This window comes from Vanacampus margaritifer, chromosome 6 (assembly GCF_051991255.1).
Source record: "Vanacampus margaritifer isolate UIUO_Vmar chromosome 6, RoL_Vmar_1.0, whole genome shotgun sequence".
Classification (NCBI taxonomy): Eukaryota; Metazoa; Chordata; class Actinopteri; order Syngnathiformes; family Syngnathidae; genus Vanacampus; species Vanacampus margaritifer.
The window spans coordinates 26,077,996-26,105,167 of record NC_135437.1 but is presented as its reverse complement, the minus strand read 5'-3'; the positions used below and the strand labels follow the sequence as shown (position 1 = coordinate 26,105,167).

The 27,172-nt window shown below is 39.1% G+C and overlaps 1 protein-coding gene across 2 annotated transcripts in view; it reads left to right on the top strand.

Moving 5' to 3' along the window:
- The window catches only part of necab2 (N-terminal EF-hand calcium binding protein 2), a 127,395-nt gene that overhangs the window by 58,630 nt on the left and 41,593 nt on the right, over positions 1-27,172 (top strand). For both annotated transcript variants that reach the window (XM_077567089.1, XM_077567088.1), the window contains exons 6-8: positions 8,206-8,342; positions 11,152-11,276; positions 25,169-25,248. In XM_077567089.1, coding sequence (XP_077423215.1) covers positions 8,206-8,342; positions 11,152-11,276; positions 25,169-25,248 — 342 coding nt within the window. The remainder of the gene's footprint in view (positions 1-8,205; positions 8,343-11,151; positions 11,277-25,168; positions 25,249-27,172) is intronic.

Sequence of the window (27,172 nt, the reverse complement as noted above, 5' to 3'; positions counted from 1 at the left end):
AACACATAAGTAGACTGACATTCAACCTTCCCTACGATTTGAACTTCTTTGGAAAAAAAAAAAAAAAGAAGGTGTGCAAGGAGACACACAGATGCTAAAAATATTGTGTACAGTACCTAATTGCCAGGCTATGTTAAGGGTCCAAGTATACATTCTCTTGAGTAAGTGATCTGTGTGAATTATAGATCAGTGTTTCTATCTCGGGTTTTGTGGCTGGGCCCATGGGGCTCACTTGGCCCAAGGGGAGACTGTGATAGGCGTGTGCAGAATTGCTATAAGGGAAGAAGCAGTATCGGAGTATAAGCGCTTATTTGGAGTCTACATTGAAACTCTTCTTTTATTTAGTAAGCTGTATAGTGCTCTATATGTGCCTTGGCACAAATGCCGGTGGATCCAGAGGCTAGATATTTGCCTATTTGGTGCCAATGTGAGTGTGAAGGATTTGTGTGTGATTGTGTGTGCCTTGCAGCTGGGTGGCAATCAGACAATAGTTTACCCCACCTCTTGCCCAAGGTCAGCTGGGATAGGCTCCAGCTCACCCACGAGTCACAACCCAAATGAAGACGAGCTGTGCAGGAAATGGATGAAATATTTGTTATCCTGGTGGTCTGTTAATAATAAAATTCTCAATACTGTACTGTACTTTCAACCAAAAATTGAATGCCTACTGGGCAGAGTGCCTTCCCAGGAGATTAAATCTCGACCAAGAAATTTGTGCTAATTTGGATTAGTTGACCTAAAGCTACAATTTTTTTTCTGGGAGATGCAGGTTGATGAGACACCCAACTGAAGAAGTTTCTCGCCCAGCAGAACAGGTTGCACGGTATTGGAAGCACTGGAGAAAGGAGCAAAACTAGCAATGATTTAATAGAAAATCCATCAGGCAAAAAATACTTTTTTTTTATTAGAAAAAAGGCCAAGTCTGAAGCTACCCCTTGGACATCGTGTCTGTTTTTGTCCATTCATCCAAAAGAGTTTTTATGATGCCAAAAGTTACTTGTGGTTGACGAGGGGCTGTCCAAGAATGTTTGAGGTCAAGCATATCGAAGCCCTCCCCAAACCTTTCCCACAATGTTGGAAGCACAGAATTGTCAAAAATTGTCTATACACAGGCTCAGAGTGTTAATGATTTCGCATATATATAAAGAAGTCCTGTGATAGTCCCTGGGGGCTACCTGGTGCCCCTGAGCACGGGCGACCCCTGACCTTTACTGTAACCTAGATAGTTGGAAAACACCACAACAAATCCATCCATCCATTTGTCAAACCACTTATCCTCAGTAGGGTTCCAGCTGTCGATGTGCAGTAGAAAAAAAAAAGAAGTTTTAGGACTGTCTGATGTGCTGGAAAATCATCATTTTATTAAAAAAGAAAAAATAAGAATTATCTGTGTCTTGCATTTATTTGGTTCTAACAAATTGAAAGCTCTTTATAAGATCGACAAGTTCTATAAATGGATGTGAGTTCACATTGAAAATGAGAATAAATCTGCACTTTCATTTGATGACTGACTCCATGCAGTAGAACTAATGCAATCATTGTCCCTCAAGAAAACAAGCCAATAATTATCTTTAAGATTAGTTTGTTCTGACCGGTGTCCCGTTTGGCGAGTTGAGTCTCTGAATTATAGTCAACAATGTGTCAGCAGTTGACTTAAGCCTAAATCTTACTATAGCTAATTTCCTGTGGCTGGTTTTTTTAGGGGGGATAATACTCTAGAGTAGCGATTCCCAAGCACTGCACATTGGCGCATTAGTATGCCGTGAGAGACCGAGTGTGCATTGGTAAATGAGCCAATTTCACTTAACTGGTCCAAAAATTCTCACCCATTTACTTAATAATGTATCGTTGTTCATCCATTTATGCCAGCAACATGTAGTGACAGGCAGAACAATAAATATTATTCCAAGAAATGGCAAAAGTTTCAATGAATATGTGGAGCCACATGTTGCCAGGGGGGCTGATCCAGCAAGCCCAAAAAGGTTAGCGTGTGTCCCCCATCCCATGGGCTCATCATATTTTGTATTTTAAAAATATATATTTTTACAAAATTAAAAGGAACCCAGCCCTTGAGAGCTGAGCTAGCTATATACAAGTACTGATAGAATTAAGACTTACTAGTATAGGCTACCTTTAGAGTGTCAGGCTGAGTTCAATCCTTTTTGATAGATCTAACCCTACCTTGAATAAATATTTGATTACAGGACTTTCTCCCGATATTGAATACTTATTGCATAATAAGTGAATTTTATACACTTTTCTTGGAGTGTTGAATTTAGTTGAAACATGATTAAGGGATTTAGTTGAAACATGATCCTCAATTCTTACGTGGATCAGTGTAGTGTTAGATACACTCAAGCATCAGTACTACTATTACTATTATTATTTTTAAATATGTTAAGTAATTAGTAAAAGCAGTAAGGTATTTCGGTTTTGTAGTTACCTTTACTTCCTTATAACTTTAAGACCTATCTTAGTCATGCTTTTAATAACCACTTAGGTCTTCTAGCGAACGAACAACTATACCTTACCATCGATAACCGCTATCACCTGAATCTATAAAGTTACTTAGTCTTATATTAGATTAGGAAACAAACTGAGCCCGAGCGGGGTTTAACAAAACCAAATAAGCTTATTTAGGTCTTAACAAGTGCAACCGATCATTTAGAGAAAGAGCCGCTGTAAAAAGTATGTTCAGATTTCATCCTTGTTTCGAATAGGTTACTCTGTAAGGGGTGTATCTGAAGTGAGACCGGGCTGACGCTCTAAAACCGGAGTGATGAGAACCCAAAATGAATCCTTCTTGCAGCCGGCTTGGAGAGGTCCTGTCAACTCCTTAGTTTTAACCGTGTTGCTGCTGGTGAAGATAAAGGGGAGCATTAACCCATTGAACGGAGAGTCGGCAGGGTAAGCGAGATCTGTCAGTGGGAGGGGCCAAAGGGAGTTGGGTTGCAGTGTCAACAGGACAGCGGCCGAAAGTGGGAACTTTGGCGGGCCAATCCCCGGTTAAAAAAGCTGACTTGAGAGATATGGAATATTACCTTTCTGGCAGGGAAGGAGCCCAAGCTTGTGTGCAAGTTCGAGGTGCCTTGACGTATGCTTGGTTTCGGTACCAGTCCTCTTGAGAGGGGTTGGACTGTGCCTGTCATGGCAGCAATCCTCAAACCTGTTGGTGGAAACCAGACGTGATGGAGTCCGTCAAGTTGAAGAAAGCTGGTAGGATACTAGATCTCTTTGGCCTGTGAGGCTCCAGAGGTAGCTGATGTGTACCATCAGGCACTGCAGCATTAGTGGTCGCTGGGGTAAAAACTCAGGCATGGGAGGAGTTTGATGAGGCTGTGGATGAGATCCACCCGTAGTTCCCGAAGGCTCTGAAAGTTGTGAGCCTGTCCTGCTTAATATGTTGCTGCAACATCGTTTGGACATCATGCAAAGTGCCTCTGGATTGGCATACCGGGGTGGTGGTCACTACAGGGCGATCACACTCCTTAGCCTCCCTGGTAAGGTGTATTCAGGGGATCTGTAAAGGGTCCATTGGGAAGTCGAATCTTTGATTCAGGAGGAGCAGTGTGTTTTTCGTCCTGGCCGTGGAACAGTGGAAGAGTTCTACATCCTTGACAGGGTCTTCAAGGATGCATGGGAATTCGCACAACCACCAATCAGTCTACATGTGTTTGGTGGACTTTGAGCGTTCAACCATGTCCATTGGTAAATTCTGTGAGGGCTGCTTTGGGAATATGGGGTACCAAACACATTGATATAGGCTTTTCAGACCTTGCACAGCCAGTGTCAAAGTTTGGTCCACATTAATGGCAGTAAGTCAGATTTATTTTCAATAAGGGTTAGACTCCGCCCTTTGTCACGGATTCTGCTCATAACCTTTATGGATAGAATTTCTTGGTGCAGCCAAGGTGCAGGTATGAGTTCCGGTTTGATGGCTAAAATATTGTCATGATCAGTGTTTGGTTACTTTTGTATTTGGTTTTGCTTCATGTTATGTCTTGTTTTCTTGTGGTTCATGTCTTTCTCGTTATGGCTTTGTGTCCACCTGTTTGTCAATGACTGTCCCTTATGTCTACCAATCAGATTCCTCAGCCACTTGTCGTATCCATGCGTTTCGCATTGTCTCGATACTTAATTCCTGGTTTCTGTTCAGTCCTTGTTGGTTTATTCGTTTGCTTTCGCTCCCTCATCCTGGCAGTCCTGCCTATGTAAGTTTAGTTTGAGTGTTTGTTTCTTTGAATCTGTTTTGATTTTGACTTGAAGTGTTTTTGATAGTTTCAAGAGCCTAGTTTTTTTCCTAAGTTTTGTTCATTAAACATTTTTGTGTTTCTGTTGCGCACCTCCAAAACTGAGACCATGGTACTCAGTCAGAAAAGGGTGACCTCCCAGGTCGGGGACGAGTCCTGCCCCCAAAAAAAGAAGTTCTAATATCTTGAGGTCTTGTTCATAAGTGAGGAACGAATGGAGCAGGAGATCGACAGGCGGATTGATGCAGCGTCTGCAGTAATTTGGGCTCTGTATCAGTCTGTAGCAGTCAAGGAGCTGAGTTGAAAAGCGAAGATCTTGATATACTGGTTTGCTATGCACCTACTCTCACCTACGGTCCTGAGCTGTGGGTCATGACCCAAAGAACAAGATCGCGGATGCAAGCGGCCAAAATAAGTTTCATCCGCGGCGCGTCTGGTCTCGCCCTTAGAGATAGAGTAAGAATCTCGTTCATCTGGGATTGGTTCAGAGAAGAGCTGCTGCTGCTGCTGCTCCGCTGCACCAAAATGAGCCAGATGAGTTGACTTGAGCATCTGATTAGGATGCCTCCTGGACAGCTTCCTGGTGAGGTTTTCTGGGCACGTCCCACCTGCGCAATGCCCCGGGATAGACTTGTGACAAACTGCAGAGACTGTGTCACAGTTGGCTGAGTTGGGCGAAGTGGCTGGGCAGAGGAAATTCCAGACTTCCCGCTAAAGCCACTGCCAATATGACCAGGTTCCAGATAAGTAGAAGAAAATGGATGGATGGCTACGTTTAAAATGTCTCAACAGGAAGTCACAGAGCTTTTGCATGATTGTATGTTTATAGGTTTCTTTATTGGAGTGCTTGTTTAATGATGGGTGGACCTCTGTTTGTACCTTTTTATGAAAGCCATCAACTGAGATAATAGAAGTCAATGCGGCCTGTGTGAATGTGCGTCTCCTGGGAGTGTTTGTCTTTGATTAGAGAGCAGCAGAGAACGGCTGACTACACTGGAACTTTAATTGTCTCCCTGAATCACTGCACTGTGACTTTTGACAGTAAAGCTGACATGACTGGTTGACTCTGCTCTCCAGAGTGCAAGTGCAGTCAATTATGACGTTTACATGAGTGTTTCCAACAGGCTTTTTAACATGAGTACGAAATTATTATTTTTTTTTATTCAGTTGATTTAATGCATTGGTTGCCCTCGGAAGTCTGTTTCGAACTATAAACCTCTCTTTTACAATACAGTACAGTATCCCCAAAACACTCCGTGACTACCTTTCAAAGGAGAAGTTTATTTAAAAAACAAATAAACAAAATTATATAAAAGTATATTCAAATATACAATTCATTTCAAAAGGTGTGTTGGGTAAACGAATACCCAATACCATATCCTTTTTATTTATTTCTTTTTTTGAGAGAGAGCTCAGTATTGTTCATTCGGCAACCTTACCGATTCAACATTCATCATCATCGCTCTCTCTCTTTTATTTTATTTTTTTGTGCATGAGTATATGCGTGTGTGTGCGTGTGTGGATATGTGTGTGCGTGTCAGTTTGTGCTCAATAATTCACCTGAAACCTATTAAAAATCCCATACCCTTCACCTAAAACCGGATGCTTCAGAATCCCGATAGTCGTGAAGTTATAAATTCCATCAAATTAGAGACAATTCAAGAGACCAGAGGAAAGACTAAAGAAAGGAAGGAAGGATAGATGAAGCAGAGTGAGATCCACAGACATCAAACTCCACCGATTCAGCGACCAAAAGAATAAGCAGATTGTGTTTGAATTTCGGTAGATGCTAGTGTGGTGGATCTAGCATGCATGAAAAACATCCACCAAAAAGAGGAGTCGTTGACCCCGGCCAGGACAGGGTAAGCACAACCCCCCAGGGCCCCCCAGGCCTAGGCAGCACCATGGCACAACCCCCGGGCCCCGCGAGGGCCCAGCCCTTCTTTCCTGGCGTATGGCTAATGCAAGTGGCTCAATAAATATTGCAAATAATAAAGGGGACAGTGGGCATCCCTGTCTTGTGCCTCTCTGTAAAGTAAAGATCTGAGATATAATCCCATTAGTAGTAACTGTAGCTTTAGGAGAATTATATAATACTGACACCCAATGAATAAATGACTTCCCAAAGCCAAATTTATTTAGAACAGCAAAGAGGAAGGACCAGTTAACTTTGTCGAAGGCTTTTTCTGCAACGATAGAATAACTGCCTTTTTATCATGTCGCTGTGACATACTAATAAGGTTAAAGAGTCTCCGAATATTGTTAGTAGAATGACGACCTTTAAAAAAGCCTGTTTTTTTTTTTTTCTAATGTAGGCTATACATGTATATGAATCTTTTCTCACATAGTCTCTCTGCAGCTAAATACTATCAGCACTTATTTAGGGTAGACTGTTATTTCAAATGTATGGTGGCAGAGTTGGTGCCTCAGTATATCAAACATGTTTGATCATTTCTGCGCTCAGGCGCCACCGGCTCTACGTATGCGCGGGACAGGCGCGAAATCCTCGCTGATATTATCCACATCATATCTTCTTACACCAAATATAGCGGCTCCCTATTGAGTAGATTTCAGAGGCTCCGATGTAGGGCTTACACAATATTTCATGAGAAGCAGCCCTCAGTCGCCTTCTTTTTCAGCGTATATTAGCAACTCGGAGGTAGCCATCGGGAATGGTCACATGATCTCGAACACGTGATCAACGCAACTTTAAGCAGCTGTGCCACCTAGATTGCGCGGAACACCGCTATCTGTGCTCGAGAGAGAGATTTTTGATTAAAAATGTTATAGATTGTGTTGAATGAAAGAATGAGCTGTTTATATTCATTCAAATATTACAACAACAAAAAAAAGGACAACAATAGCAGCATAAATTGGAAATGTATGGGGTACTCACTAATAAAATTAAATTATGTTGAAAATGTTCATATGAGTATAGCAAATAAAATAGTCATACATCTGGGTATGATACAAATTTGTGACAACAGACATTTATGGTAAATTTAAAAAAATAGATAAATAAAAAGTAAGAAAACAACTGTTACTATCTCCGGTATTGATGTTCTTTTAATGATGTTAACAACGTTAATTTCAGGAGTTACAACTCTTATTACTGCTATACCTTTAGTCCCACTCAGTTTGACTGACATTTCAGTGTGAAGAGTGAGCATGTCTCTTAACTCATTGTGAGGCGCAAATGATCGTTGCACTTTGCACATTTGTACACAGTCTGGCCCTTACAATTTGGACAAAGATGTAGAAAAAAAGTGCTGCATTCACTGCAATAAGACGTTTAAATTCTCGATCCTAAATGTCAAATTTGTCGCTGCAAATTGGGGTGGCAGCTTTCTTTTAGGGTGGCACCCTATGCCAACCCGAAAGATCCGCCCATGGCCGCAATGTCGCAGAGCCCTTGGCTAAGACAACATAAGAAAAACTCAGTAGACCACTATAGGGATTTGGGGACAAGGGCTTGCCAGACACTGAATTATCTTTATTACAGATCAGTGAAACTTAAAGATGAATAGAAAGTTGATACTTTTGGATACAATTATTCAATATTGCGATATTTGACAGTGTGGATGGAAAGCAACTCGATGTTGCATCTTAGTTATTATCTTTTTCTATGAATATAAACAGAAACAAACCACCCCATTTCATCCACCCCCAGGCCAAATGATAAGATTCTGACTATAGCATAACGGTTATGGCTTTTTTGTTTGTATTGGCACAATCGCTAAGGCCAAAATTGAAGCAGTGAATCCGACAGGCAGAGAGTCCAAAAGGGGTTAGGCTGTAGAGAGCTGTTAATCTTGTCTTTCATGAAGTTGATGCAAGAAAAAAAAAGTTTTCTCTAAAGGGAGAAACTTGAAAGAGAACAATGACAGAAAATAAATAGGATTATGAAAAATGTAACCTCCAAACAAATGAAATACTGTATCTATTCTCTGAACAGGTTTATGAGAGAGGAACAAACGTGGAGCAGTTTGTGACCCGTTTCCTCCTGAAGGAATCAGCCAATCAGATCCAGTCTCTTCTGAATTCTGTGGAGAGTGCTGTGGACGCCATTGATGAACAACACAGCCAGTCAGGGTGAGCCTGTAGTGCAGTGTGTATTTTTTTTCCCCCCAAATATGTCTGCAGGATATTTCAGTTCATATGGTTGAAAAGTTAAGCTTTACACAACACGTGTTTTTTTCCCCTCTTTCTCACACATTCCAAAAACATGCATGTTAGTTGACATTTGCCCGTAGATGTAAATGTAACTGTGTATTGTGTGTGCCTTGTGATTGAGAGGCAAGCAGTCAAGGGTATACTTTAGCCCAGGGGTGCTCAAGTTCGGTCCTCGAGAGCCCCTACCAGCCTGTTTTCCATGTTTCTCTCCACTAACACACCTGATTCATGATCAGGATCGTTATCAGACATCTGCAAAGCTTGCTGATGAGCTGATCATTAGATTCAGCTGTGCTGCAGGAGGGAAACGTGGAAAACAGTCTGGATAGGGGCTTTCGAGGACCGAACTTGAGAACCCTTGCTTTAGCCCAAGCGTCACCAACTCCAGTCCTCGAGGGGACCTATCCTGCAGGTTTTCGATGTTTCCCTCTTCCAACATAACAGATACAAATAATCAGCTCCTCAGCAAGCTCCGCTGAAGCCTGATAGTGATACTAACCACTTGAATCAGGTGTGTTGGAGGAAGGAAACCTTTAAAATAGAGATAGACCGATATGTTTTTTTTCAGGGCCGATACCAATGCTGATTATTAAAAGTCAAGGAGGCTGATAACCAATCTTTGAAGTCGATATTGGGAGGCAATATTGGCTTCAAAATGTTTTAAAGAAAAAATTGCCAATCTTGATTTTGTTGTAATGTCTTAAAGCATTAATGCTAATTGAACAATTTTTCAGACTTTTCATAATGTAGGGTTTTTTTTGTTTGTTTTTTAAGTCTTAGACAATATACTTCATTTTAAATAAAAAAAAAATGTTCAGGGAACTCACAAGGTTATCAGTACATCTTAAAAAGTTAAATGAAAACTAAATGAATAAATAATAGGGATGCAACAAAATGAAAATGTTTGGCCAAAACCGAAAATGAAAAATGCTTGGCCGAAAACCGAAATGCCGGAAGAAAAGAAAAAAAGAAAATGTCTACTATCATTGCATTTATTATAATTAGTTAGAATTATAATATTATTATAAAATACAGGGCTTAAAGTACTCCGGCACAGTGCCGGATTTCCGGCATAAGAGCCACCAGCGCAATGAAAAATCCAGCGAAGTCAACAGTTTACATGTGGGGAATATTTGACACGTCTGGCAAAACACCGCCAATGCGGAGAGAAGGCCAATTTAAAAATAAACCGGGAGCGTTTTGCCAGTCGCGGCGCATCGGATGACTTGACTCGTCCTGCGGAACGTTGCCGTTGCCTGCCGTTCTTATTGCTGGCGTAAACAATTGCAACCAAAGTCAACAAAACAACTTTGTACAGCTTGCATTGTATTGCACGGTGCTTATTGCCAGTGTTTTAGGTTTCTACAGTGTTAGCGTGCTAACGGTGCTAGCGGCTGCAGCTAGGGCCAATCGGACTACTTTTCAAAGGCAGTCTTATCGATGTGATGATTTGCACACTTTGATTCTGACAGCCGGACAGAGTTGCCGTTCCTAGAGATCAGTTTAATAAACCGAGCTAACTCAATTGTGCAATTGACGGCAAAATCGCAACTGTGGTTCTGACGTCACTTTTTCTCACAGACCAAAAACTACTCAACTCGGAATTTCATTTCATACAAAGTGCTGTACATGGAGTAAAAATCAGTCATGGAATAAAGAAGGGTAAAACAAAAATAACACAAAATACATTAATAAATATCTTAAGTTGGTAAATGAATAAGTCAATAAAATAACACAAGTAGGTAAGTAAATAAAATAAATTAATTAATAATAAAATACAGCAGGCACCATAAAACATTGAAACAATGATGAGTCTCATGCCGAGTCAAACGGCAAAGAAAAAAGATCTGTTTAAGAGTGGGGAGGGTGCCTAATATTTAACGGAAGTTCATTCCAAAATCCATCCAGGAGATATTTGTCGAAAATCTCCTGAACTTTCTACACAGCAAAATAATGTGCTGTTAAGCACGATTTAGGTAAAAAAAAAAAAGTAGATTATGTAGAAAAGAAAGTTAAAATTTTTTAATGTTTTCTGTATTCATAATTGTTCTTTCACCATGCAATTTTTTAAATATTTTTTTTTATCCAAATACCTGATTATGACACTCACCTTCGCGTTGGCTGTTTAATTCAAACAGACGCTTGCTTCCATTTATTTCGGTCATATTATTTTGGCTTTAATTTTATTTCAATTTTTCAGTGGCACAACATTCGGTGCATCACTAATAAATACTATAACTGTTTTGGGGTTTTTTTCAATTTAAAAAAAAAAACTAGAATCTTAAACTTTCTTTGTATTAATGCCGAACAAAAACAAATGGCTCATAATGTTCCCAGGGTCGGCAGCATCCCTTATAAAGTTAACTGAAATTTTTAATAAATAGTTCCCTGAGATTAAAATGGTTTTAGATTTACCTTTGATACCGATATTCATCAAAATGCCCAATATCAGCGCCAATATCCCTACTCTAATCCATGCAGTATTAGGGACCCTCAGTCGGTGACCCCTGCATGCGATAAGCGGTAGAAAATGAAAACATAATATCTTCTTTCTCATTATTGCTATACTGCATGTAGAGTTATTAAAAAAAATAAAATAAACATGCCCTTTGTGGTTTTGGCTTTCGTCTGCATGTAAATGGGAGTTTCGGGGCACACAAAATTGGCTTTCTGAATTGGCCAAGATGAAGATGAAGGCTTTTCAATAATTTACTCCATTCCATTTCAGTCATCTTCCAGCTAAGACGAGTCCCCGGATGTCAGAGAGGCGCCATGACAACGTTGTTCCTGATTATCCCCCTAACAACAGAATCAGTGCAAGGGAGGCTGTCAGAACCATCAACACCGCCTCAGGTGCCACACACACACACACACAAAAACACACGCACACACACACTGCAGCACCTCTTTATATTTTATGGCTGGTCCCATCCATCATGTCCTTGTATGATTACCTTCACACCCACAATCATTAGGCGGAGGATGCTCTTCTGACACTCAGCCGTTTATCATCCACTTAACTTAGAAGCACACATGGTTCCGTGTCATAGGCCATGCCAGATGACATTACATCGTCATCAAGATAAGGGTAACCACCACTCCAACATTTCCTTTGTTATTTCAAACAATATTGTGTAGGCTCAGTGTCCGTGAATTTTGGCTGTGTGATAACACATTTATAATGCCCAGAATTGACTTTAAATTGAACAAATAAAAAGACCCATCTAGCTCCTGACTCGTTCCATTTTCGAAAGACTCTGACGCACCGGACCATCTGGCCAGGGTGAGCCTCGGTGGCCTTCACTGTGGCAACGGTCAACCCACAATGTCTGTTTGTGTACTTGACTGAACATGATTTTTTTGTGATAGAGCCAATTATTTGGATAAATCTTCTTGGTTAACGTCAGCAAATCAATGCATTCTGTGTATAATGATGAGGATGTGAGCAGTTCCGGGAAGTTGTGATGATTATTCACACCAAACCTGAACACGTTTTGGTTGATTGGTGTAGAAGTTGTTCAACAGGAAGTTGTATCATTTACTTTTTTGGGTGACAAATACAGACTACTGGAAAGTTAGCTTTTATCACTCAAGCGCACAATATTACACAACGCTGACCCTTCCTTGGTTGTGGTTGTACCAAATAGTTAGGTTAAGCTGCTTCTTTAGAGACAAATTATGCAATGTTTTCACAATTTAAAATATTTCCCATGTGTCTCAATAACATCAAAATCATCATCAAAATGCCATAGTTTTTATATTAAGTATAATTTCAATATTCTTTTTCATAAATCACTCAAAGCAGCTCATTTGATAGGGCGGACCCTTACATTTCAGCAGGTATATGAAATATCAAAATGACCAGCCCTAAACCCGCCCCACATGCTTCTAATGGCAAGTACGGATTTTGTTAACATCTTGGCTAAGACTGACTGGACTTTGACGCTAAATGTAAACAAGCGACTGCAAACGGCAAAACAAATGTGAGCAGCTGCAAGACAGCATTGATTCTTTTCCCTTGGGGGAGTAAGCACAATGCTGCTGAAATACACTTTGTCAATTACTGTGCGGATTGCGTATGCGCCGTGAACGCCAATCTCAAGAACTAAACACACACAGCCATTCAGCTTCACTAAGCAATTAAAAAAATGCAAAAAAAAAAAAAAAAAAAAACATCAGATGCTAATGCTCTTAGCTAGTAGTCATTTGTGCATAGAGTAAGTGAATCCCAGTGCAGCTCTGCTTTCCTTTTGAATTTGACACTATATGCTTTATCCTAAATGAATGGTGACTTGACCAAAACCACTGCTGGCAAATGTTACCATATAACTCCATAAAGCATGTGCCTTTAAACATTATATTGCAATTTCACTCAAGAAGGTAGAAAATGACTGCCAAATGACTTCAGCCTGACATGGCTTAAATTAAATACTTCCTCATCCCCATGTTGGCTACTAAGAACAAACATTGGAAGTAAGTGTCAGTTTTTAGAAGCTGACACTGGTATCACTGTAAGTTAATGTAATTTTATGCTAACAATGCAGCTGTGCTTACCCTAGCTGGCTTCCGTGTAGTCCAGTGGCCGGACTGTAGTGGAACTAGAACTTTAACCAGCACTCCAGAGACACCAACTATTTACAAGACAATAAAAAAGTTGGGCACAGCAGATTAATAGGCCTGCCGATTAAATCAGCCAATTATAGCCCTCCGAATATTTGTGACAACAACAAAAAAATGCCATGTCATAACTTTCATTCCTTCAATATGTATAATACTGTATGTGTTTATTATATCAAAGCAAAAAGCAGTGCTATGTAAATAAAACATAACTCCGTCCGTCCGTCTTCTTCCGCTTATCCGGGGTCGGGTCGCGGGGGCAGCAGCTTTAGCAGGGAAGCCCAGACTTCCCTCTCCCCAGCCACTTCAGCCAGCTCATCCGACGGGACCCCAAGGCGTTCCCAGGACAGCCGAGATACATAGTCTCTCCAGCGTGTCCTGGGTCGTCCCCGGGGCCTCCTGCCGGTAGGACATGCCCGGAACACCTCCCCAGGGAGGCGTCCAGGAGGCATCCGAACCAGATGCCCGAGCCACCTCAACTGGTTCCTCTCAACGTAGAGGAGCAGCGACTCGACGCTGAGTCCCTCTCGGATGACCGAGCTTCTCACCCTATCTCTAAGGGAGAGCCCGGCTACCCTGCGGAGGAAACTCATTTCGGCCGCTTGTATCCGGGATCTTGTTCTTTCGGTCACGACTAAAACATAACTGTGACAGTTAAATAAGACTACAAAGAACTACCTTTAACACAAACACACACATATGACAAGGATTTACATCTTTATAACTTCGGAATTAGACACATGCAATGCATTTTGGGAATTGAGTGGCTTGAGAGTCATTACATTACATTAAGTTGTTTTATGTATTACTTTTTTTTTTTTAATTATTAATCACTTATTGGTATTTTACTGTCAAATATTGATATCATTATCAACCTAAAAAAAAAATCTATATCAGACCCTAATAAAAATGCACTTTTCCATAATATATCCTTTAAAGTTGCTTTTTTGTGCTTTTTAACATCTTTTTAGCTCTGCTGATTAGTCCACATGGGGCATAAAGAATGGATATAAATCAAGAGAATAACTTCCGGTAAATAGATTGGGGCATCAAACTGAGAGAGCTTTTTTATGCACATTCCAGAAGCTAAACAGAAATTCTGGCCACTCAGTTTGAAGACATGCAAGACTCTCTTCACACTTTCTCTTTCTAATTGCTCCTCTCTGCTATGTATAGTGCATTCAGAATTTTTCTCATCACTTCACTATGTTCATTTTTTTTTTTAGTTTCAGCCTTATTCCTTATTTAAGTTTTATCCTTGGAATTCTCTGCACATCACCCAGTATGGACAATGTGCATGATCTTTTACTTTTAAATACATAGATACATATTTATTTATTGACCGATTGTCAAATGTATTAAAAAATAATTTAGAATGTGATGCCATAAGCTTGGTTTATCTATTATTGGTAAGCGTCTCTCATTCTCTTTTCCTCCATCCTGACTAGTTTCACAGATCTTGCTGGAAAATATCTCAACATGATGCTGCCACCAACATGCTTCGCTCAAGGGCTAACATTGGCAGTTGACTGATGAGCAGTGCCACACCAAGAGTTCAGTCCTTGTCTAATCAGACAAGCTCATTTTGTCTCTCGTGATCTTAAGGTGCCGTAAGGCATGCAGCCTTGTGCCTTTTTCAATGGATAGGCTTGCACGTGGCCGCACTACAATATAGGCCTGATTTGTGGACTTATTCAATTTACAGCTTATAGAAGCCATCTCATCGAGACCTTCAAAGCAGCACTATATATATATATATATATATATATATATATATATATATATATATATATATATATTAGGGGTGTGAATTGCCTAGTACCTGGCGATTTATTTGTCACGATTCGATTCGATACCGATTGATCCCGATACGAATCTCTAAATTTATTATTGCGATTTTTTATTTTTTTTACTCAAATTTAGAAAATACTAATCAGTAAACTTGTAATGTACACTGTAAGATTTGTATGAAAATGAATTTATTTATCTGAAAATTCAGGCTTATAACTGAGCCACTGCATTTAACAAACAGGTTGCAGTCTGTTTCATGTTTGAACAGCACTGAAATCAAATAATAATAATAACAAATAATAATAATAATAATAAAAAAACATTTATTAATTTTTTTAATTTATTTGTTTTTTAAAAAAAAGGAGAGCAATGATGATGTCAAATCGAATGAACAATACTGAGCTCTCCTGGAAAAAAAAAAAAAAAGAAAAAAAGAAAAAAAGCACTGAAATCAAATATTAAGGCTTAATGTTCCATTAATATAACATTATTCCATGCTTAATGTGTGAATCCTAACCCTAAGAAAGACGTTTTGTTGAATATTCCCATAAAAAAAATGATGTTTAAAAATCGATTCGGCCGCATATCGAATCGATTCGAGAATTGCGCGCTGTAATATGGCGATATATTGCCGAATCGATTTTTTCTAACACCCCTTATATATATATCTCAAGCTTTCTTCAGATCTCAAGGCACTTCTGTCTCAGTGGTCTATAGACAATTCCTTTGAGTTCATGCTTGGTTTGTGCTCTGACATGCATTGGCAACTGTGGGACCTTACTGCATATAGACAAGTCTGTACCTTTCCAAAGCATGTCCACTAAATTTAAAGTACCAAAGGTGGACTCAAGTTAAGCCGTAGAAACATCTGAAGGATTGTCAGTGGAATCATCATATAGGTCAGTTGCTTATTGATTTTCATGGCAAAGGCTGTGAATATGTCCAACCACTCTTTGCATATAAGATGAACAACATAGACTTTATAGTTTCCGAATCTCTGTGGTGTAAATACTGTATGTCCTTATTGGAGAGTTCTTTATAAAGTTATTATTGCTTTAGCGACTGATCAATATGGCAAATATTAAAGCTCTCAGGTTTAATGAGGTGTGATCTTTCCATAGTTGTCACAATGTAACATTGCACTTGCGCAGTTAATTTGCAGCAAAGGAATTATCAACGTTACATCTGTCAACACTGAAGTCCAGACATTGTCATGACTCGTGATTAATTTACGACAACAGTACAAGGCAGATCCGTCTTTGCACCAACTCGTGTGTAAAACACAAGTTCTGTTCATAAAAGTTACTTGCTCACCAGTATTTTATGAAGCAAGCGCACAGTAGTGCCTACAAATCATATTTTTATTATTGGGAGTCTGTACAGTGATGAAGTGATGTTGCTCATTTCCCTCAAACAACCATGTTGCAGCACACAATGAAAGAACAGAGCATTTACTTCTACAATTTGTCAAATACACTCCACATAACTGTTTAAATAAAATTGTGATTGTGCTGCCCACTGAGATTGGTAGGACTGTAAAATGGGGAAAGGGAAATGAGAATCTAGTTAAAATGTCAATAAATCTGCTGTATACAGTACATAGAAGTGTGCAGTCCTCACAAAGAAATCATGGATGAGAAATAGGGCTGTGCATGAATCGGTGGTGAACTCCAATTGAGTTGTGAATTGGCCACTGAAAATGAACGCTGAACTAGAATTATTTCCATTAGAGTCAAAACTTTTCATAGCATAAAGTCATCAGAGAGGAATGCTTGGATGACTTACGTGGGGAGTGCGTATACAGGAAAGCTAACACACGGTTCATTTGAGCGGATGCCTGGACGTAGTTATGGGAAAATTTGGCCAGCTAACACTGTCCGAGCGACAGGAATGTTTTCCCAGCTAACACCGTGCTAGCAACAAGCGAAAAGGGAATTTGCAAAGTTGACAGATAAACTAGTTTTGTGGCTAGGATGGGGCTAGCAGCAACAGACATGGATTTAGAACGGCACCAAAGAGAATAAACATCCTTTGTTCTGCTGTTGGCCAGGATACGCCGTGGAATCCTGGAGGTTAATTAAAAAAAAAAGTTATTTTTAACTTCAAAGTTTAACCTTTCCGCGTGTAGATACACCGTGTCAATGCACCGGTGTAGGTTACACTCCAAAACCTTTCAATGAAGTGAATATGGCTTTGTAAACAAAGGATCAAGATAAAGCGCACTCCATTTCCAATTTTGATCAAATGAAATTTTTCATTTGTTGGACAATGACGGCAAGTCCATTGACTAAAACATTCGAGTTGACCATTCGGTCACTAATGTCAATACGAATAGTGAATGCGGATTACTGACATGAAATCTGACTCCAGTTTCCTCTAGGGAAACACCAATCACCGAAAGCTTAAAAATTTGTTTAAAATTATAACAGTTAAGAACTTAAAACAAACAAATAGTGATTTCATCCCTGACCTCACTTGGACATGTGGTATTAGACACAGTATGGATGGATTATTGATTGATGTTGTATAATAAATCATGTGGAAAGTCAATTCCCTTTATGTTGTTGTCTCCTCTGCACTTTTGGCTCAGTGTCCCAATTAATTACAAGAGGTAATGTATTTCAGATTTATTGGTTTGTGTGTCTCGTATGAAAACCTTTGCTAACACAATGTCAGTGACGGTATTTTATTTACAACATGACAACAGTCCGCGACCCTATTGAAGATAAGCGGTTCTAAAAATGGATGGATGGACATGGCAACACAAGGATTGTCTGTTTATTACGCTATAGTCCCAAGTGTGACAGTATACCTTCTGAAGTTATTGATAACCTTACCCTTGGGGGAAAATGAGACATATTTTCTTTGATGTTTGTCTTCCCTTTAAATCACCCACTCCTGGAAATGTGTTCGGCCCTTGACCCTCACACCGGCACGATGGTGTTCATATAGCGACTGTATGAGTGTGAGATGAGACACACCATTGATAGTGACATAAAAGTCCAGTTTTACAACACCAAAATGCTACTACAAGGACTAATTTATAGTGAAAGATATTATAACATTTTTAATACCTAATTTCATACAGTATATCAACTATTGTTACACATTATGAACATTTTAATTCTTCACATTAACCTTGTCGAAATGTTTTGTGTCCTGAGCAGAGCAGATGATGTCGACCTCGTATGCGCTGGCCTTAAGCTGGGACATACTATTTAGTCTAAAAAAGTTCCTTCTCAGCGTTTTGTGCGAAAGCACATTTAGCCCTTGAACCAGAATTTGTCTCAAAAACACACACACACACTCCTTAGGCTGGTATACACTGATTGGTCCAAAATTCCTTGTTTTATTTGTACACGCACATCTCGGTCATGAAAACAGAATTTGCTTTGAAATAATACACACACACACTTTTTACTTTCTTCATCAGTCACGGCCACCGTAAATTTGGTTCAACTTGTTTGTGAGATTTTGCTATGGGAAAATCCTTCAACTATATAACACATTCTGTCTCAAAAACATCCACCTGACCTTGTTTACGCCATCTGCTCACGGAAAAGTACCAGAGAGTATGTTTAGTCTATAAATGAAAAGGAGGAGGTCTTTTTAACTATAAGAAGCTATTGTACACGTAGAAGAGCACATTTGACGCTCTGAAATCCCGCGTTGTTTAAGTGATGACCAGAGGCAGTTATTTGTCCAGAGATTCTCTGAAAGATTAAAAATCTTTTTTGCAAAGGTGTATTTTTCTTGCATTAAACCTATCTTCAATTTTGGAACACGCAAAGAGGACAAAATTCCTTTATTCTTCTTCAATAACCACTGCTCAATACTGTACAGTATAACTTTATAACTCAGTACTACATTGACGGGCATGTCAGAGCTGTAGAGGTCCTCAAGAAATGGCTGACATTGGCTCTTATCAATGACAAAACCATGGCACCACCTTAGACTCAGCAAAGACTAGATGTTAGGATTACCCTACATAGCTGGGGCCCCTTACTAGCTGTTGCTAGCTCGTAATTAGTAGGGGTCCCGAGAGATGGCTGTCGTTGGTCCATATCAACGATACAAATGGCAAACCCCTTTCGACACTGCAATGGCACGTCAAGGCTCAGGAATCGATCTCCCTAATGGGGCCCCCTACTAGCAGGCTTGCTGTCAAACACACAGACAACTGAATAAATTAAACGTATCCCTGATGCCAGGCAAAAAAAAAAAAAGAAGATAAAGAGAAAAAGATGTCTTTGTGGGAATGTGTACCAGTTACATGAGGAAAATAAGGATGTTAGTTGTTCTCAGTCCCACCAAGCATCTTGAAAGTTTACTGTACGTCATTAGCTGATATTAGTAAAACAACAGACCAGCTAATAAACTAGTTAAGACATAACATTGCAAAATACTTTGTGTTCGGGTGTTTTTTTTAACATGCTTTTCATCAGGCATGTTATTCAATTGCAAAGAAATACCTTAAATAACTATTTTATATCTTAGCTCATTTGCTCAAAAAAATGTATAGTCTAAACATTTTCTATTTTAAATGTTTTAAGTGTCCTAAAGAGGTATTTATACGGTTTGTTTATGTTTTTTTTATGCTAGAACATACAGAAGACTTTGATGCAGCCTCTCAACTGCAAAGAATGGTTGAAAAAAATTGTAGTTATTACACAAACGGCCAGCAGGTGGCAGCAAATCAAAAGAGATCATCCAGGGCCATGTTGAAAAAAAAGCTAATTTACTCACAATTCTAAATAGATTTGTGAATAATAATGAAAGTTAGCTATATTCTATTGCTAGTTGATGCAAAACGGAAACAGATAGAAATGTACTTTTTTTACCCGATGAAAGACGAGACTTGAATCTTTCTTTTGGTCGGTTCCATGTTCTTATAGCAATAGAACACAATATTCTGTCGGCCTTGCAAAATCAGTCCAAATCCAGTAAAACAGCCGGGAGTGAAGGGGATTGCTTCTGCGAAAATGGCTGGGAGTGAATGAGTTAAAACGCTGTTTCTCAGCCCCTGTCCTCGAGTACCCCTATCCGGCTTGTTTTCCATGTCTCCCCAGCCAACACAGCTGAAGATCGTTATCAGGCTTCATGCAGAGCTGGCTGATTAGCTGATCGTTTGAAACACATGTGTTGCTTGTGGGAGACATGGAAAACAGGCTGTAAAGGGGTACTCAAGGGCCAGGGTTGAGAACCACTTTTGAAGTTAAAATGTCAGATGAGTACATATTTTTCTTGACTCCGCCTGTGACAATTACATTTTCTAATACATTTCATGCTTATCGTTGATGATTTGGCAGGGACTTCACACTTGTCTGCTACCCTATTTCCGTTGTACAAAAGTGGGCAGCTGCAGGTGATGTCATGAGGTTTTGCCATTCACCACATCAATGGCTTTTCACCCTCAGTTATCTCAATATTAGTTGCAGAAAACACAGCTTGAATGCAACATTTTTCGGGCAGTCTGGGTATTTAAATGACTGTGGTTGCCATTGTGAAGTCATTATCAAATGACAAATACTCTTAATGTTGATCTGACGTACTGCATTTTTGTTTGTATCTTTTACTGATCACATTTTTTATTTCAACCAAAATACTCCTCCACCTGCTCAGACAATTAAAATAATGTGCGTCATTAAGCGTGAGTATCTCCTGTCATCTCATGCTTCGATTCTGTAAAAATAAAAATAAATAAAAAATCACAGGGCTACAATTCAATGCCATTACTAAATATGGACGCTTGTCAAGCATCTTTAATTTTGCATGAACGTGGTACTATTCTGCACAGTATGATATGGCACCATATGCACCACGTTTGCCTCCCAATGCTGACATTTTTGGTTTAATTTAACATTGTATTAATGACATTTAGAAATCGATCACATTTATCATCAAGACGCATATGTTCATACAATGCTTATTTATTTCTCCTAACCTTGTAGAAAACATGTTTAGCCCATCGATTATGACAGAGTGTACATATTTAACAACACACCAAAAAAAAAAAGCAGCTCTTTAGATTATAAGAAAAACATGCACCATTCATTATTCAAAACGTACATAGATGGAGGAATCAATCCCAAATTTTCCCTCACTGTGTATTGTCTTGTCTTGTTTCTTGCACATATAAGGAGCACAGAATGTTATCCCTTTGTGCTCGTGATATAGCTGCTTTACAATAGGAGGTGTGTAAGTAAGTTGATGAGGAGAAAGATAAACATGCCAGGCAGTGCAATTGCTGTGGAGTGCAGATGAATTGGCTAAGGATCAAAAGATGAGAACGAAAGTGGGGGAAAGAGAATCGAAGAGCTAAAAATATCTCCCGCTAACTCCAGGTTGAGCAGCCACTTGCTGTATTGTATTTCTGTGCAACGGCTTACTGCATCACGACATTGTCACTTTTTTTTTGTTTTAAACCAGCTGCATTTAATTGTTCAAGGTTTTCCCAGCACATGGGGACGTAAGTCCTGTTTGGGCACGTTGTCCGTACGTCTGTGTGTACTTGTACACACGTGATAATTCGTTTTATTAACATGAGCAACGAACAATGTTCTAATCGTGCTGGCCGCACTTACGCTAAGATTTGCAACTAATCTAGCTTTAAGCTGTATATTATTCACTAATCAACACTAGCCAATGTAGAAGTAACCCGCAGCAGTCCAGGCATATTAGAGGCACAGGTGTTGCAGCTGACCAACTGGAATCAACTGAAGCTGCTCCACACACTGGAGAAGTTGTTTGCGCTGTTGCACGCACTGCTGATATTGTCACCAGGCAAAAATCGATACGCATGCAGCAAGGCTGCTGAGAACTGCTGGCATCGTAATCAAGTCTTTGTAGGCAGAGTGAAGTATTCAGCCATGAATGTGAGAGCATTCTTAAAATGAAAATTTCTGAGAACTCTTCTTATTTTGTTATTTGAGCTGTACATAAAGCACAGATAAGAATTAACGAATAAAAAGGGAAATATTGGTACTGAATCACTTATTTTGTGAGCTATCGGCTTGTCTTGGTGACAGTTGGCTGAATTTTTGCTATGCTTTACTGTACATTACATTTTTGCCATCAAGCTATTTGACATCTCCACTTTCCATATGCACTCATATGCTAAAATAACATTCAGTCACAACACAAATCCCTTTAAACGAGTTGTTGCCCTTTGTGTTTTATAAGTGGTTGCTATGGAAACTAAAGAGGCGTAGACTATCCATTGACTATTTCGATGCTTTGCATAAGCTTACATAGAAATAACGACACTTTAATTGTCTGTGCTAAACAATAATTTATAAAAACGGTGTTAATAGACACGCAATAGGACTAGTAGATCAGCATGTATACTTAACCACCATCCTGACCTCCTTATCATTTGGGCAGAGTAAAAGTACGTATGTTGAAAAAAAAAAGTTTTCTTTTTCCTTCTTCATTTTTTTTTTTTTTGCGTGTTCTTTCTAAACAAATTACGTTTTATTATTATTATTAGTATAAATATTAAACCTTTATTTAACCAGGTTAGAGGACCAGGACAGATTTTTTTTTTTTTTTTTTTTACAGTGTTCAGGAAGGCAGCAATTTAAACATCAAGTACATGTCTATCACATGCAATACAATCACATCAACTATCCCGTATGAAAACTACAAATCATAAACAACACATAAAATCACATAAAAATGATGTTATCTTATAAACATCACACAATAGGGCGGCACGGTGGCTGATAGGTATTGTGTGATGTTATCTTATAAATTAAAAGCAATGACAAAAAATGTGCTTCTTTTGTAACATATATAAATCGTTGATGAAGGGGGGCACAACATAAAATCTTGCCTAGGGGGCCACTATTGCAGCTAGGGCTGGGTTAAAAAAAAAATCGATTTATCGATATTGAATCGATATTACTTTTTATAGCCCAATAATCGATATTTTTAATACGAAATCTGACTCCATACTCAGCCTTTCTAAACCAATTTCCAGACCTGCCTTATAGAAGATAACACAGTTGCACTGATTTGAATATGACCGCATAGACCTGTTGTAAACATCAAGCTGCTGGCTGGCACACAATAAAAACATTCAATATGAATTAACTAAAAGTGTGTTTTAATTGAGGAGAAAGTCAATAGGTGGCCTGCCCCTCTTAGCCGTCTGCTCATTTTGGAAGCTATAATTCCTGACTCACTTTTATAATTGACTTCTATTCAAAGTCCATCAAGATGACCATTGGGCTTTAATGTCCACGAGCCTCCATGGTTACAGGCTCTGGTTTAATTGATGAGTTTCCGTGTGTGCGTGTTGGTGCGGAGGAAGGTAGCTGCTAATTGACTGGCTGTTAAAGCTTTTAATGAAGAGTAGGCAGTCAGCTCTCCAATTAGCTGCGGGGAGCCATCAGGGGGGAAGAAAGTGGAAGGCTGCTCAGGAGAGAACGCGAGGTGGTGGGTGGGAGCGGGTGATGAGTGCAAAGCAACACAAGCGCGCATGCTGCAGTCACAAGTGGGGGAACTCACTCCAAAGAGCTGCAATGATTAATGATGTTTTCTCAGTTTATTTGGCTTCCTGACGTTCATGAAAAACTGAAAATTAGCGTTCTTGAGATTGGATTAGATTCAACTTTGTTGTCATTGCAATTGTCACAAGTATAAGGTAACGAAATATACACTGCCTCTAACCAGGGGTGCATAAGCTATTATGTGATAGCATGTATAGTATATAAAGCATGTACGCCTGACTCGTCTTCAATTTTAATTCCTTGGAAAGTCTTCTGTATTATGGAAGCTCTCTGCAAAGCTGGTGCTGTAACGTGACTACACAAATGTCAGAGGAGCCAACAAGAACAGCTGAACTCTGTTTGGGGTTAATCAGAGCTTTTTAGTGCTGTCACTATCAAATATTTTTTAGATTCGATTAATCTATTGATTATTCAATTGATTAATTGACTAATCAGATTCATTTTAATTTTGCATTACAATGTATTACAACAGCATGTTTCCCCCATTGCTGTTTATTAACCGGTCATTGGTGTTTATTTCGTACTTCGTATTCGTATTAGTGATTAAAAAAAAAAGGTCTTTTTTTCATGAAGGACTACAAAAATCAGTGAACAATTCCTGTTGATATGATGAAAATCAGAGGATTTGGACAATTAAAAAAAAATGGCTCCAAACAATACTGAATTATTAATTTAGTTGTCGATTAATTTGACAATCAATTAAATCAATTAATTTTGACAGCTCTAGAGCCTCTAAAGATGGTGGTCTTTTTTTATTTATAGCTACAGTTTTATATCTAAGCAGCATCCAAAGTTTACTATGTAATGTATGGTGCAAACTGCAATAAATGTATTGAGGGAGGTGAACAAAAGGGTTATACGGGCCCATTCACTAAAGAAATACTTTATGACCCAAAACAGCACAATATCTTTTACGAGATCTATTAAGCTTCAAAAGAAATAAATCATTACTCTGTATTAAAAGCTAAATGTGTGTTGAAGAGAAATACATTTTGATTGTATCACGCTGCTGTGATGATTTCCAGCGTTGTACTTTCAGGAATTTCCAATAAATTCATCAGATCACTGCCTAACAACAGAAGGACATGACATGTTCATTTTCAAAGTTTTTTTTTTGAGTTTTTAGAGGCAACAGCACCCTGAACATTATAAGACCCGAAAACTGACTGATGAAAGAAAAGAGTTCATTTCCATGGTTGTGCTCTTCAGTCTTTTTTTTTGTTCTACATGCAATATTTTTGTATCCTATCTAATGACTCCAAATTCAATCTCTCATCAAAGATGCATTATATAACAAGATGTTGCCCCTCTAACTTATTAATACACTCGTGCTTATAAGGTTACATACACTGGCAAAACGAAATATTAGACATTTTTGGGACAATATGAATGACGACTGTTCTGTTCTTTATTGCAATGTCTTGTTTAGTGATGTTTCACTTTGCTTTTATAAAATGTTTAGCTTAATTTAAATTCCATTCAAAATCAAAAGAATGTGTTTGGCCTGCTCATGTTTTTTTTAATCTATGGTACGCATCTCAAATGGGTGCCCAACTGTATCTCCATCAAACACAACACCAAAGTGTGTTTGTGTGACAGCTCTTGGCGGCAGAAATCAAGCAATGCAGATGCAAACATCAGAAGGACTGCAATAGTTCTAATTTGTCACAAATTGTTCTGCAGTATTTAATAAATAACTGGTTTATTCCTCAATAAATTCCGATGGCAGTAAAATGCAAGACTGCAGTTTACCTCCAAAGCTGGAGGCATAATCTATAAATAAGTGCTCAAGTATAGTTATGTGTGTGTATGTGTGTGCTGCAGGTGCAGTGGAGGTAAGGAAAGAGGGTCTGGAAGCTCAAATCAATCGCCTGTCTGAACTCATCGGCCGACTGGAGAATAAAGTAAGAACCCACCCAAACATGCACATAATGGACATGCGTATGTGTGTGCCCTCATCCTGTAATTGATACTCCTCACGCTCCCGTGCCTCCCTCACCATTAGTGCTCACAGACTGACATGCCCTTGCACTAACAAAAAAATCTGATCTTATCTATTTTTAGCCGTTCTTTTCCATCTTGCTGCCACTCATTGAAGCTGAATAAATGTATATTTCGTGGTTACAAGAAGAGTAAACACTGTATAACTTTGAAGAGGATAGATGCAGGTTTGATCTCTAAAGGAGGAGTGGGAGGAGGTCTGTTTGGTCGAGTAGAGAACATGTTAAGCCTAATGGATCCCCAGCAGACTCGGCTGTTTCTGAACGAGTGAACCACAACACCAGAAGGGAGCTATGAATAACTAAAGGCAATGTCCAGTTGTGGAGGCAGTGACAAAGGAAACAAATCACTCAAAACAACGGTATTGTATAGCAGTGTTTCCCAACCAGGGGTACGCAATCACGTAGCAGGGGGTATGCAGGAACATTTTATATTTTATTTACAAGATGGCAAATATTCTCAGTGGTACATTTGTGGTAAATGTATATAGCAGGCTTATAATTAGAACACGAGCAGAGACCGCTGTGAGGACCCTATTTTGTCTTGTAGAAATTATTTGTATTATCATGATTTAGTATTATTATTATTATTTTGTTATATATATTATTATATTGTATGAAAACTCACCAGCCCTGTTAAAAATGTTATCTTCTAAAGTTGTCATGCATGTTTACCATAACATTGGCTCAATAGCGCCCCCTACTGCGATTTAACAAAATACAATCCCAGTATGTTTGACCGCGGCCTCCAAAAATTAGGAGGCACATGCAGCATACCGAGATACACAAGAAGGTCCATTGTAGCCATATGCTAAAATGAGCAGTGAGCAATGACCCCCCCCCCCCCCCCATAACACCCTTTCAAAAAAAAACATCCCCAATCTTGGTCAATTTTTGCACATTTATTGGAGTCATACTTATGTGCTTTTTATGGCTTCTAGACAACTCTGTGAATGTACTTAAAAACTCTTTTACTGCCACACTTTATCCAAAAAACACGATTTCGAGCATTTTAGATCATATTTCAAGGCAAACAGAATATTGGGTACTTTGACTACATAAACATGGTGGGTACCAAATGAAAGATCCATTCTTTCATTAGAAAAAAAAGTATGTTTCTACTTTATTCCGTTCTTTAGTAATCACTATTTGAAAATAGGTAATTTGAGTGACATTGAGCAAAAACAAGCTATTGTGAAAATATACATTTTCTGCACAACAGTGACTTTGACACAAATATTTTTTTGTTTAGTGACGCTCTGTGAATTATATTTAATGTGACAAACAATTTACATCGTCCTTGAAAATGTTCTATTTCATCAGATTGGTCATGTTTCAGTGTAATTCCATACGACTGGGAGCCCATTGAAAAGAGATACAATGCTGCTATCTGCTGGCCATAGTTAGTGGCTGTTTTGTGATTTCACAAGTCCATTGAGTAGGCAGCGCTGCGCAAAAACTTCCACTGCCCATTGAGAAGAAAAAAAATGTAGTAAATGTCAATTAACGTTTTTGGCGGCATTCATTTGGATTTTAATATACGTCATTAAACGTTTTTGGCAATAAAAGAGTCAAGTGGCCCAGTCACAGCCCAGGGTTGAATCTGATTGAACATCTCTGGAGAGATCTGAAAACGGCTATGCACCGACGTTCCTCATCCAACCTGATGGAGCTTGAGAGGTGTTGCAAAGAGGAATGGGGCGAAACTGCAAACATTTCAAGAAGTGGTGCGCACGCTGCCGGGTCCATTCACTTGGATAAAGACTGAGGTCTCAATTACTCGGACACCTCTTATTTATTTGGCCATCTCTCGGAATTGCTGCCACTG